Source organism: Labeo rohita, chromosome 6, assembly GCF_022985175.1.
Source record: "Labeo rohita strain BAU-BD-2019 chromosome 6, IGBB_LRoh.1.0, whole genome shotgun sequence".
In the NCBI taxonomy this organism is placed as follows: domain Eukaryota; kingdom Metazoa; phylum Chordata; class Actinopteri; order Cypriniformes; family Cyprinidae; genus Labeo; species Labeo rohita.
The window spans coordinates 17,763,661-17,779,205 of NC_066874.1; the positions used below are offsets into that span (position 1 = coordinate 17,763,661).

General features: G+C 36.0%; 1 protein-coding gene across 4 annotated transcripts in view; it reads left to right on the forward strand.

Moving 5' to 3' along the window:
• Nucleotides 1-15,545, forward strand: part of lpp (LIM domain containing preferred translocation partner in lipoma) — a 248,798-nt gene that overhangs the window by 188,544 nt on the left and 44,709 nt on the right. For all 4 annotated transcript variants that reach the window (XM_051112291.1, XM_051112292.1, XM_051112294.1 and 1 more), the window contains exon 7: nucleotides 722-803. In XM_051112291.1, coding sequence (XP_050968248.1) covers nucleotides 722-803 — 82 coding nt within the window. The remainder of the gene's footprint in view (nucleotides 1-721; nucleotides 804-15,545) is intronic.

Below are 15,545 nucleotides of genomic sequence, written 5' to 3' on the forward strand. Positions count from 1 at the left end.
GTTAGCGTTTGAATGTCCTGCCTGATGTACTATATTAGCTACCGCATAGACCAGCCGTTAATGATCTCTCCGTCATGGACTGTGTGACTTCACCACTTCCTGTGGAATTTTTTTTTCTGCGACTAATAAAATTTTGGTCAACCAAGCCTCTTCTTGTTGACTGAAGGTTAGTCGACAATTAGGGGAAAGCCCTAGTAACAATGTCTCTTTTGATTATGAGTAATGAAATTTCATACCCCACAGCAAGATCTTCAGATACAAACAAACACAACACACAGTACTTCAGCTCAGCTCTTTTGCCAGTAAAAGTACAGGAGCAACCTGTCATTTAAAAACTAAGCTGTAGATGACGCTAATGAAATTCATTGCGGTAAGACTTTGGGTGTTTGGGTAATTCAAGAAAATGCAGTTGTCACAGTCTTCACTTTACCTTTTGAAACCTCAGCAACACTCTTGATGTCTGAGTTATTTGTTAGACTGATGATCTCGTTAGGCTGATGATCCTTCTAATTAAAAGATGCTTGTGCACGTCCATTAAAATCTGTAGCATCAACTCATCATTTAATTAGCCTGGCTTTATCTTGTTATGGTAAACGGCACTGCTTTTTATATAATGTTTGTAAGATTTGTGCTGCTGTATGTTTTGCATACAAGCTGATTAGTGTGTGATTGAGAGTGTACATTATGTAAAACCATGGTGTGTGTCTTTGGTGTGTTTTAGGGTCGTCCTGAGGAGGAACTGGACCGTCTGACAAAGAAGATGCTGTATGACATGGACAACCCCCCATCTGAGGAGTATTTTGGTATGAGACCAGTGTATCTCACACAAACCTTACATTGATTTCTCTAGCAGGTAGATCTCAAAATGATTTTTTTTTTCCCATTTCAAATACCTACCTGATCTCATGACAAAAACTTACCTGTGGGAACATTTTTAGCAAGACGCAAAATACATACCAACATGTACATATCACTGCAGTTTCCAACAGAAATGAACACTGGAGATGGTAAAACAGTGAGCACTTGAAATCGTTTTCGTACACAGTTATGATTACAGCTCTGTATGTTTAATTTTCCGGTGTTGTGCCAAATTCTGACCCCCGCCAGATTACTACCCCCCTAGTATTGGTAGGTTTAGGGTTAGGTGTGGGAGTAGGGTTAGGATTAGGCAATCATGTAGTGATTTCATCGAGAGAGGGGCAGAACACGAACGTAACAAGCTTGCTCAGTAGCTCAGCCGGCACAGAATTGGACCTAGTATGTGGAATCCTTGGGTACGAATCCAGTGAAAAACTACTCATTATTAAAGAGCTGAAAGATGAGATAAAAACAAGTTAAAATGGCATGCTTGCGATTGTGTTTTTACCTCACGTTCGCTTTTGTTCATACTATTGGGTAGGTTTAGGTGCAGTTTAGAAGGTACTTTATTTTAAAACGTCACAGAGCATTAAAGTTATAGCACCTATGAAAGGACATTTCAACATTCAGACATTCAGAACTGCGGTGACACGTACAAAACCAACGTCACATAAAATGTACCATATGTATGTTAATTTGTTCCAGCGAAAAAAACAAACACTCTTTTAGCACCACTCAGTGGATTTCACATCGAAAATATGTCACGAAATGTACATGGCGCTACATTCTACTACATTCTACTACATTCTGCGTCTTGTCAAATACAGTGGTGCCAAAAAAGAATGTGAACACTTTCTGGCTGTCAAACTTTAGTAAAACATGTTCACAGTCAATAATGTGATAACATACTCCCGTGTGAATAAGAGAAGAACTGCCTTCTTATTATTTAAGACATACTGCTGCTGTACAAATATATAATAAACCATAGCAGATCTATACAGGTGGAGCTGGGGATGTGGAGGGTTTCAGAAGAACTCTGAAAGCTCTTGTTAATGTTAAACAGCCATTTAAATGTACAGCAGCAAGCTTATAGGCCACACATGCATCATGAACCAATCAGCTTGTGCCAAGTAGTTTAACTCTGTGACTATTATCAGTTTGCGGTAACGACCCCGCAGCACGCACCATATAGAGTTTCATGACAAAACTTCACATTTACATAAAAGCAATTGCAAATACCAAATGCAATTGCAAATTTCCAAATCATTTTTAGGGTCAGTATATGGGTCATTCCTCAAAATCGGTGCTTTTTCCACTTGGAAAAATTTTAAAATAAAATAGTTTAATCAACACTTTTTTTTTAAAATATCCATGAAACTAGGACACCTCGAAATGACAAGAAATGGTATTGTGCCATCTCAGGCTATGTAATTTATTATTTTATGACTATTTTCCTATCTCATGTTTTGGTATTTTTGTCAACCTTGTTACCAACACAAGCGCTACTCGATACTGTAGTTTTATTAGAGCTTATATGACACTGAATGATATAGGCATTAGCTCAATAATATACCGAGGGTGATCTTTAAAAAGTTTGAATTTTAAAAATCTTTAAAAACAGGGTGAAACCTAACCTATGTCATCCCTGTTACCCACATGTCAAAACCTGTTACTCTAAAAAGTAACAGGTTTGACAATTTCCAACAAATTTGCTAATTTCTAGCTAATAGTCACATTCACAAAAGCATGTGTTGTACACTTTGAAAGGGTGTTACTTGTAGATATTAATTACATTAAATATAGTAAATAATTGTATAAATTTACGTTAAAAATGGTAACAGTATTGACATTACATTATGTCCCCCACTCAGTCAAGCCTCAAAAATAATCAAAAATAGAACATTACAGAGTAGTGAGAAAAATATGTTTGTTTTTAATTGTTGGAAGAGATGAGAGATGATATAACTTCTTAGAAGTTATGTCATTTGAATGTAAAATTATTTTGCAAGGGTTTTTTGATGAGGGTAACAGGGTTGACATGAAATCAAGGGACACCAATAAAATGATTTATATTTTATAGGGAAAAAAAAGCATACTTATGCCAAAACATTGCTTGACAATGCAACTGTATTTAGGACAGTATGCAAATGTGATTTTAATATCAATTTGCCTTCATTTAGCAAATTAAAAGTCCTGTGGAAAAAGAAAAATCATAGTGAGGGACAGGCTAAAAACCTTACCCTTGTCAGCACACATGCTATTTAAGTTACTTAAAATAATATTTAATTGACTTTTTTGATGTAATATTGATAAAAGAATACACAGTATTGTTATGTTTTTTTTAAATCGCATGTTTAATTGTTGTTATATTATTCTATGTTTGATTATTTCTTAGGGGTGCAAAAGGCACCGATTTTCTGGAATGAGCCATATGTACTTATGAGCTAGGGTGACCATACGTTCTATTTTTCCAGGACATGTCCTGGTTGAGATTTCTAAATTGACCTAAAATATCTGAATTTTGGCTTTGTTTTCCAATTGACATGCTCTCTACAGTCCTCATACATTGTATGTATGTCTGTTTACATTGCTTTGACCGTTCTCTGTAGATCCCACCTTCTCACACGCCATGATTGGTTGATTACGTACATTGCCAGCACACTATTGGTCAAACTATTTGTCAGTCGTTACCTTCAGCAAGTATGAAAACTAAGAAAAACAAAGCCAAAACCCACACATTTTAGGCAATTTATAAATCCTAACCAATTATGTCATTTTGTCTCTACACTGACCTTTGTTCTGTGTTCTTTACATGAGGACCCAAGTAAACATTATTTCCTGTATTTTTGGGAAGCAGCTGTAGGCTATGGGTGCTTAATCCTGTTCCTGGAGAACGACCTGTCTATGATTATCAAGTGTTTTTAAAAACCTTAATTTGCTGGTTCAGGTGTGTTTGATTAGGGTTGGAGCAGAAAGGCATATTTCTTAGAATAGGACTGGGAACCTCTGGTATAGACTATTTGTTGTTTTGCAGAAGTGCGATTAAGCCTATAAAGTATGTGTTGGAGTGTGTGAGTCTTTTGCTATATTCAAAATCTTTCCTCCGCCCCCAGCGGTCAGAGCTTCCCCCTTTTTACCGTAAGTGTCAGAAGACATTCCCTGCACTTCTCACCATCAGCTCTTACTGTCAGTTTCTATTTTTTTAATTTTCACTCTTTAGCTGGGAAACAGAGCTGTCTGCTTTACATGTTTACAGTACTTCCTCAGCTGTCTGAGAAATCTAATTTAGATAGCCAGACATTCTTTTTCTAAATTAGTACAACTACTAGTAGTATTAAAATGTAACATAAATTTCTGTATACACTTCAGTAGTTTTTTTATTTCCAACTTTTGTGACATTATAAATGTCTTTAAGTGCTTTGTTCAAAGTGCTTGTTCACCTCTATGTAAAAAACTGGTTTGCATGGTGTAAGGGTTAAACGAAAAAAGAGAGAGGGTGGGTTGGGCTGATGTGTCCTGCTTTCATCAGGGCATGTGTCAGCAACGAGTGGCCCGGAGTAAACGCGTGGCACGAGTGCACATTGCACAGTCACACACACACACACACACACACACACACATATATGCGCAGTGTTTGCAAACTGCTGTAATGGCTAGAGGGAGGTTGAATGCAGGCTAGTGAGCCTGTAAATGGGTCTGTGTGAACCCAGGTCAGCCAGGCATACCCAGTCACTGAGAATGTCACACACAGCCACAGCATCTAACCAAGAGCACAGCACTCTTGGGATTTAAGAGAGGGGCTAAAATAGGAAGAAAGCCAGGGGTGTGATGAGATTAAAGAAAGTAAGAGAGAGAGGAAGAGACGGCATTGTATGTGAAGGTCAAGGACCCCATGATTGTGGCTTTCAGTTCATGTCTGTTAGCCTTACTGGCCATCCGTATTGTAGAGTACTACTAAAAGTTGACAAAACAACTTTCAGCAGTCATACAGATTTTTCTAGCACTTTCCAGAAGGCAATTTCTATTATACATACTTTATTTTTTTTAATTTTGTGAAGCATTAGAAACACAAATCTCAAATGTTTGTTGTTAGAAGTATTAGACATCTTAAACGGTTTTATCTAAAATAAATTAATACACTGTACTAAAAAGTACACTGTAAAATACAGTGTCAAAAAATTACATTTAAACTTTTTCTTTTAAAGATAGAAAATAAGAACTGGCAGCTATGCCAGAATAATTCTGTAAAAATTAGTGCTGTCAAATCAATTAATCTAATTAAAAGATTGTATTCACATAACAAATGTGTGTGTGTGTGTGTATATATATATATATATATATATGTACACACATGTATATATAAATACATAAACATACCTGTATATATTTAAGAAATATATGTATATGTGTGTGTGTGTGTAAACACAAACTTTAATTTTTGATGCGATTAATTGTGATTAATTGTGATTAATCATGATTAATCGATTTAACAGGACTAGTAAAATACATTAAAAATAACTAACATTTCAGTAAACAAGAAAAATTAAAACTAAAAATTAGGTAAACAAAGGTGTCACCCAGGGAAATTTTATTTATTTATTTATTTATTTATTTATATTTTATTTTATTTTATTTTTTATCTAAAGTGATTTACAAATGATGACAACAAAAGCAATCAAAACCAACAAAAGAGCCGTAATATGTAAGTGCTATAACAAGTCTTGGTTAGTCTAATGCAGTACATGTAGCAAGGTTTTTTAATGATAAATAAAAAGAAAACAAGTAGATAGAATAGAAAAAGATTAGAGAATGCTACTAATTTTTTTAAATAAAAAGAAAAAAAAATATTTAGAATAAAAATAGAATAGAAAGTGTTACTGAAAGTGTTAGTGACACTCACAAAGAAAAAAAGAAAATATTTTTCTAAGAATTCACATTTTTTTCTTCAAATATTCTCTAGAATGTCTACTCATAATGCCACCTATTAGCAGAAGCAAGCAGCAAATTGTTGTTTTGCCAAAGTTTGTGACTGTGCAAAGCAGCCCTTTGATTTGTGCTAGCCCAATGTCCTGTTTCAACAGGAATATTTAGAAAAAGTACAGAATTTTTTTTTAAGGGATCTTTAATGACAATACAAAACCTTATTGCAGACATAAGGCATCAGCACACATTTTAAACCAAGACCGCTTCCTTTCTTACCTCTTCCATCGCTGCCTTTCTTCCCCACACATCTCCTTCCCCTAAGATTTCTCTTATGATCCTGCAGGATGTCATCCAGAACTCCTCTGAAGATCTGCTCAGAAAGACGAGGAACCCTTTGAGTATAAGAAACTCTGTAATTGCTACCCATCTGATTGCTTGTTCAAGGCCTCCTTCCTTTTAAAAGGGCAGGATAGGGGATAGAGCGGGTGTTGTGAGTGACTGCTGAAGTGGAACCCCAAGGCTAATAATTAACTAAATTAATCAGAGTCAATGCCATGATCTCTCCCGGCTGGACGCTTAGCGCTCCCTCAATTGTGGGTATTGTAGTTTGTACTGCTGGAACAGAAGACTCAGGGTCTCCCGAGACGGACATGATTCAGTTTTCTTCTGTTTTTCGTTCTGAATACAACACGCCTTAAGTCTGAGAAAAGAACGAGGCGAGATACATTGGTGTAATTATTAGCAGAGATTGGTTACATGGTAAATCGGTTGTACACGCTGCTAGAACATAATCCGTCAAAAGACAAGGAACACATAATAGTTTTCACAGTTGGCTGGATTCATCACAGTTCAAGCCAACGCACGCAGCCCTTCCTCCCTCCATTACGAGGTTTTTTCATTTCTAAAGAGCACAAGCGGGACACAGAACTGAATAATGCAGACTTTGAGGCACACTGCATGTGTCGTGCGAGTGAACCGCTACCAAAACTGCCTCTGAAGTTTCTGATTAATTGATATTTCGATCTCAATATAGTCTGCAAGAGATCCTGTTCTTTTTTGTGCTCAGAGAGATTGAGTTTGTGTAACTCATTAGGGAACTCTCAGAAGAGTTTAGATGAGCAGCGATTCCTTAGCTCCACAGTTTGGCTGTTCAAAAGCTTCTCGGGTGCAAAAATGCGTCAGATCAATTTTCAAAGATTTTGAAAAATCAGATTAAAGATTTCGAAAGGCAAATGACTTAACGGTCAACCAGAACTTTTTTTCTTTGTGCTGCGGTTAGGAATTGCAGCGTTTTTCTAAAGTCAGCTGGAGATGCTCTCATAATTTATGAGACATCTTGCCATGAAAACTTGATGAAGAATCTTGGAAGAGTTCGAGATTTTTTTGAACACATAGTATAAGGCCGAGACCCCAGACGGTGGACTGTAGTAAATGGGTCAAATGGCATTCAGCTTTGCGTTTCAAACGCAACGCTATCAACACTTCTGTAAAAGGCTACAATGTCCCCGAGTGTATTAATAGAGCTTTCTATCAGAGAGCGTTGTGCATTGTCCTAGATACTCTGGTTGAACATTTGCATATTACTCACTTGCCCTTAGCGAAGTCTCAGGAGTGTGCTTTAAAATTCACTCCCACTTGTGTGTGTGAAAACGTGGGATTTGTGGCATTTTAAAGTGCTGTAACCCTAAAACGGGTCAAGAACTGCACTGACTCTCTGTCTCCGGTGAAGTTTCGGTGTGCAGGCCAACATGACAGTTTGCACAAAAACACTACTACCCCATCCATTAAAGTCTGAGCTATAAAAAAGCACAGTTGTTATATGCTGTCAGCTTCAGATTTTCCTTCATTTCAAGTCATGCTTTTCATTGTCCTTTAAGGAACTTTTATAGTGGCGCTTAAAAGTATATAACATCATAGGATGCACAAAGAAGGCCCTCTTTCACTAATAATACACATCATATACACAGTAAACACATGCACATAATACAGTAGTGCATACATCTTTGTCTTCATTATTTTAGAGCCTGATGCACTATAGGAATTATGCAAATAAGACACATCACACAAGTTCTGACAAAATCAATGTTGAATGCAATTTGCTCAGCACTATATTAGAGAATTTAGCACCTGGTTAAAGTTAATTATGGGTAATTATTGAATAAAACACAGATTTATCACCAAATAAAACAAGTTCTGTTCATGTTATTATTTTATTTAAGTGAATGTGTACTGGAGAAGAAAATAATAATATGTATATATATATATATTTTCCCATGTTTTGTTATGTTGCAGCCTTATGTTAAATCTAGTCTATCAATCTACGCTCCATAAGCCATAATGACAAAGCATAAAACACATCTGTAACAACTTTGCAAATTTATTAGAAATAAAAAAACTGAAATGATTCCATTGCATAAGTATTCATACCCTTTTTTGGGACGCTTGAAATTTTGCTCAGGAGCATTCTTATCACTTGTAGATCTTACTATCCTTTGAATGGAGTTAAACTTTGGCAAATTCATTTGAATGAGTATGGTTTGGAAAGGCACACACCTCTCAGAAAAGATCTAACAGCTGAAAATGCATATCAGAGCAAAAACCAAGCCCTAAGGTCAAAATAATTGCCTGTACAGCTCAGAAACAGGCTTGCGTCAAGGCACAAATCTGGGGAAGAGTTCAGAAAAAAATTCTGCTACATTATAGGTTCACAGAAGCATGAAGCCTCTATTATCCATAATGGAAAACACTTGGAACTACTAGGACTTTTCCTAGAGTTGGGCTGCTCCTGGCCAAACTGAGTAATTGATGGAGAAGGGGCTTTGTTATACTGGTGACCAAGAAGCTGATGGTCACTCTAGTTGAGCTCTATGATCATATATGCAGATGGAAGAAACTTACAGAAGGACAAACATCACTGCAACATTCCACCAATCTGGTCTTTATGGCAGTGTGGCCAAACTCAATCCTCTCCTCAGTGAAGACACATGAAAACCCACTTGGAATTTGTTAAAAAAAGCACCTAAAGGACCCTCAGATTGTGAGAAACAAGATTCTCTGGTCTGATGAACCTCAATTCCAAACTTCTTGTTTAAAGGGAACCAAGCACTGCTCATCACCTGCAGAGTACCACCCCAAAAATAAAGTGTGCTGGTAGCAGCCTCATGCTGTGGGGTTGTTTTTCAGCAGCAGGGACTGAGGGACTCGTCAGAGTAGAAGGAAAGTTCAGTGCACCAAAATTTGAGATAACATTAATGAAAACACAGTCTAGAGCATTCAGGACCTCAGAATGGGCAGAAGGTTCACCTTCCAAAAAGATAATGACCCTAAGCACACAGTAAAAGTGTCTTATAGACAACTCTGTGAATGTCCTTGAGTGGCCCAGCCACAGCCTTTTATTTGAACGCAATCACATATTTCCGAAGAAACCTGCCTCCACCAAGCTGACAGAGCTTGAGAGGTGAATAGGTGAGGCGAAGAATGGCAGATAATTGCCAAATGCAGTTGTGCAAACCTTGTTGCATCATACCCAAAAAGACTTGAGGTTGTAAAGGGGCTTCAACTAAGTACTGCGTTAAGGGTATGAATACTTATGCAGTGTACTTATTTCAGCGTTTAATTTTTAATAATTTTGCAAAGTTGTCACAAATCTGTTCTTTGCTTTGACATCATGGTGTATGGAGTGTAAAGTTATGTGGGGAAAAAGTATTTTAAAGCAGTTTAACATAAGGCTGCAACATACAATAACAAAACGGAAAAAAATATATATATATATATATATATATATATATATACTGTATAATGTTTAATGTTTTATTATTTTAGGTTTTATGTTTAAAGTTTATTTTATTAATAGTTTAGTTTATTTTAAAGTTTATTTTAGGTTTAAAAGTTTATGTTTAACATCAAAGCATTATTAACTACAGACATAGTTTCACAAAATGTTTCATTGACATTTGGATTTTTGTAATACACTTTTTTCACAATGGACTGCAGGAATAGTTTTGTTAAACTATAAGAAGCAACAGCCTACTGGCCAGCATGCTTTGTTTACAAGCTGCCAATGGGTTCCTGCAGTGATTCTGGGGAAATAAAGTTTGTGTTTAGCTTTGAATCAAATGGAAAAGATCCAGACCATACCTGCCTTGGGCAATGTAAAGTCTCTGGTTAATAAAACAGACAAGCAACTGACCAGAAGTGAATGAGAATACAAACACCGAAACTTGGCTGAGAGCTGATGCTCTCGACTCCAGTTGCACTGGTTGGGTTTTTCATGAGTAAGAGTAGTAAAGCACGGGTTTTGTGATTCAAATATAAAGCTACTTGCTGTGGGACAGTAACCAAATTACTACCACAGGAGTTTTGATGGTAATATTGTGGAAATAAACAAAAAGTTGTGAGGTCTTTGCAAATGGGACTGTAAGGTAAATGATACAAATCGATAATGGAATTAAAAAAAAAACTTTTCCCCAACATCAGCCCGTTCCCCACTGTGGATCTCAAAGACCCTGAAGTACCTGCTGAACAAAACAGGAAGGAGTTCAGGTCTGGATAGGGAGGACCTGGAAAGCACTGCCAAAAAACTACTTTGAGAATAAAAACAGAGATGATCTGAAACTTTAGCACAACAGCAGTGTGGTATAGAATGAGAAACACCACAGGATGCGCACAGGCAGGTAAAGCTTGGAACAGGTGAATATGCAATTTAGTTGATTTGATTTTTTTTTTAATCATTGGTGCAACCCTTATCCTCATGCAGCATCAGGGATGGACTGGGACTAAAATGCAGCCTGGTTTCTATATGTGTTTTATATATAATCCTCCACTATCTAGGTTTGACTCTGTAGTACCTGTATATACTGTATGTGAAATATATTTACTATATATTAATGTCTGAAATAACCCTTTATTTTTTTGTGAAGGCAGTGCAATTAAATTACACAACAAAGAAAAATCTGCAATAATCAAAAATGTTTATATGGTCAGATGAGACTCATAATGAGATTACAGTGTCCCGAGTTTAAATCCTGGGTGATTAGATGACCTCCTTCCCCTTTATGTTTGGCTTCTAGCAGTTGAGCAGACAGACAGCAGCATGTAACTACCACAGATGCACAGATGAGTCAACACTTAGGCTGTGTTTTGTCCTTAATGGGCTAACGTGACCATGTCAGAAAGTTTTTTTTTTTTTTTTTCAAGTCAACCGACTTGAAAAGTCCCAGTGCTTCCTATGGCCAGTCTGTTTCTACCCACCCTCAGCTGTAATTATGTCGACTGGGAAGGTCTTTGGCCTCTTACTCTCCTCTCTCACTTCCTTGAGAACCTGATGCCTGTTCACTTCTCAAGTCTGCTGGAAATAGCAGAAATATCACGGAAATCTTTAAATGGCTTTGAATGGTTTAATTTTATTTCTTGTTCACTCAATTTGTTCCAGACCCCTTTCACTTTCTTTGGTGGAACACAAAAAGGGAAATTTGAATAATGCACCGGTTGCTCTTTTCCATGTATTTACAATGAATTGGGACTGGAGCTTTCAGTCTTCAAAAAGAACCTAAAAATAAATTTGAAGTACCATAAAAGCATTCCAAACCATAGTTCTTAACCCATTAGCTGTAATATTTTTTGAATGCGCCAAAATATTTCAGGTGTTTCAGCTGTTATTATGACAAAGCTGTTGTCAAACTTTTTATTAAAAGAAATTTAATTTAATTTATTTAAATTAAATAACCATGATTTTTTGGGCCAGTTTTACTAACAGCTTGCACCAGGGCAAATGTACTGTCAGGTTTTACTAAAAACGCAGTGATGAATTAGCGGTGAAAAGGCGTGGACACAGTTATTTTTGCACCTGACCTTATTGAATATGCATTCGTAGGAGTTTCCCTTTCAGACACAAAATTTATGGAAGAAGATTATTCTGTCACACAATGCATTTTACCAACATTTGCACTCATCAAACTACTGGCATTTGCGCCATTTGCGCCATTATTTAACATTCATTTTGCGCTTGAAATGGCTGCATTTATTGTTACTAGAACAGAGAGCACATGGTAGAAGATTTTTTCCACATGTATAAATTTCTTTGGAATACCAGAAAGAACACATTATCCGAACATTTTGTTTGGCAAGCCATGTTATTTTTAACTTGCTTCAGGAAATAAAAGATGACTTGGAACCCTCAATTAGGAGTCACACAATGCCAGGTCTATCAAAACTTCTAACAAACCTTTATTTTTCGGCCTCTGTTTCTTTTCAACATACTGTGGCTTCTTTATTTCTTTATTCATTTTTTGTGACTAAATTTGCGCTGCGCTTGTTATATTGCGTTGGTCGATATGTAAATGAGAAGTTGATACTGTTTTTTAATTTGCGCATTGTTAGTAAATCACTTGCAGAAATTTCCCCTCTTATCAGTGGTGTTTTGGAATTGCACTCTTGCTCTAATTTGCCCTGTTTAGTAAAACTGGCCCATTGTGTTATTCTAGAAGTTTCAGTAACTGTATGTTCTGCAATAAAGACGTTCTGTGGCCTCCTTAGAAGTTTTCTGAGGCCTATGCCAATCCACTTTCACATGGTGTTTGGACATAAATGTGTGTTGGCAGTGTGTGAACACAACCACCCTACAATGATAAAAAGCCACCCACTCCTTATTTTTTAATCCCCAACCAAACCAGTCTTGTTCGGTATGCGGTTCTGATTCTCAAAGCAGTGATGTCACATTGTTTAGGCCCTGCCCACAGCCGCTGACTGACAATCCTACATTGGCATAGGTTCTGCCCTCAGCGAGTCGTGTGAGCTTGTACGCTGTCCTCCATTTTCTCCATGCTCGAGCAGCTGTAACATCGATCCAGGTGTTCTGTGTTTGGATTTAAGACTGAACATTTGAACAGAGTCTTCATTTTCTCCCGCCAACTTTTGCTTTTGTTTGGCTTTCCGTATGTACGGCTGAACCATTCTCTCGCTCTCAGTCATGTTGCTTCTACAGACTGTTTATTGCTGTAGGTATGCAAAGCAGAGATGTATACGCTACACCCACTTCTGAAGACGAGGTGGGAATATGCAGCTCATTTGCATTTAAAGTGATACACACCAAAATAGCTCTTATTTAGACACGCCCCAAAAATGACATATGTTATAATATGTTATAATAATGTTATAACATGTTATAATAAATTATCTGTGGGGTATTTTGAATTATCTGTGGGGTATTTTGAACTCAAACTTCTCAGACACATTCTTGGGACACCATTTACATCTTGTAAATAGGGGCATAATAGGTGCCCTTTAATATAAATTGGAAGGTTTCAAAATACTTGTAAAAAGCATGTTTATTGACTACTGTACCTTTAAGTTGGTTAATTATATATATATATATATATATATATATATATATATAGAATATAAGTATATAATATAAGTAAGTAAGAAGTTGGGTTTGGAACAACATAAGTTTTTTTAGGATGGTTTATTTGGATTATACCACTTTCTGTAAAAATGTCATGTGGTGTAACCCAAAAGTAAAAATTTATAACATATTTTCCTTGAATACATGGACAACCATTGTTCTCAGAATATACTTTTAAATATAATTTTAATTAAATATATTTAATAGTTTGTTATATATATTCAGCATGGTAAATACATTTATTATTTATTATATAATTAGTTCATAATTCACAATATTTATAAATATATTTTTGTCACAGTTCATATTTTAGCTCAATTTAAGAAAAAGTTGGGTTTGGAACAACATATGGAGTCAATCATGACACCATTTTCATTTTTAGGTGAACTTTACCTTTAAATAATTTAATTGGGATCTGAATATGTACTGTAGTTATATCCTTGTCTGGATCCTGCTGTTTTCTTCCAGACACACATGAGTATCGGCTGCTTTTTTGTTCTTGTATGCTGTGTTTGTTTCAGTTCTTCAAGACCAAGGACACGCTGCTTTCTAGTTTTACATCAGAGTGTGGCGTGCCACTTAAATCTGTCTCTCCTCTCTCACTCTTTGTTTTTTTTCCCCAGCACTCGTTCTCTTTCCTCTCCCGGCTCAGACTTCAAATGGTCAGTGAGGGCCTGTTTCCCGCGATAGTTCATGTGAGGTGATATCATCTAACACGAACCTTCATTGTCGGAGAGCGCGGGTCGGCGATTGTGCCTCGTTGAGACAGCTCCACTGAGGCTTGCAAGATTGTCTGCGTTGCAGGCCTAGTTTAAGGAGCTGGAGGGCTTACAATGAATCATGTTGCTAGATTTCATTCGTGGGTGAGAGTTTGACCCCAAGAAAGAATGTTTTGTGCCACAAACATGCAGTCTAACAGATTCGCTCACCTCCACGCTCCAGCCCTCTTCTTTATATCTCTTTCTCTCGTTTTTACTGTTCACCCTATTTACACTCTGGCACCTGTCCATGTCACAGTTCCCACCTACTTCCAGGACATGTAACCTATATGCTTCCCCCACACTCTCTCTCATCTGCACGCTGCCCTGCAGGCCTGACACACTGTGAGGTAATGCATTGTGGCATGTAACTCCCCCTTTCCCTCTGCTCCGGAGTCACATCCCATTCTGCCTCATCATTATTTGCTGACATGGGGATGAGATTACAGGGGTTATGGGTAAGGGGCATTGAGAGATTGAAGCACATTGATGCCACCAATTCTTTTTGTCATCTGAAGTAAAACCAGAATCATACAGCTGCGTAGAATGTCTTTGGAATGAACAAACAGAAAAGGCAGATACATACATATATATATATATATATATATATATATATATATGTGTGTGTGTGACCCTGGACCACAAAATCAGTCATAAAGGGAAATTTTTTTGAAACTTGATTTATACATCATCTGAAAGCTGAATAAATAATATATAGGACATATATAGGACAATATTTGGCTGAGATACAACCACTTAAAAATCTGGAATCTGAGGTGGCAAAAAAAAACAAAACAAAATCAAAACACTGAGAAAATCACCTTTAAAGTTGTCCAAATGAAGTTCTTAGCAGTGCATTTTACTAATCAAAAATTAAGTTTTGATATATTTACATTAAGAAATTTACAAAATCTCTTCATGGAACATGATCTTTACTTAATATCCTAATCATTTTTGGCATAAAAGAAAAATCCATAATTTTGACCCATACGATGTATTTTTTGGCTATTGCTACATAAATACCTATGCTACTTAAGACGTTTTTTTTTTTTTTTTTGGTTCAGGGTCACGTATACATGTATGTATGTATGAACGATCTTAGAAATATTGTGATTTCATTATTAGAAATATTGTATTTAAGATGGTTTATTTGGTTTATACCACTTACTGTAAAAATGTCATGTGGTGTAACCCAAAAGTAAAAAAATATAACATTTTCCTTGAATACATGGAGAATATTATATTTAAAATATTTTTTAATATAATTTTAATTAAATATAATTTAAGTAATACATTTTAATGTTTTTTTTTTACTTTTTTAAAATTAATTCATACATTTTTTTCTTTTTGGAAACCGCATGACAGTGAAGTATTTATTTATTTGCAACATAATGATAACAATATAAGATTGTCAAACCACTCAGCACGGTAAATAATTTTTTTATATAATTCATTCATAATTCAAAATATTTATAATTATTATATAATTCATATAATTAATCTCTTCTTTTTGGGAATTGCACCAAATGACAGTAAATCATTTATTTATTTATTTATTTATTTATTATACAAGATTGCCAAATTACTTAATACGGTAAATATAT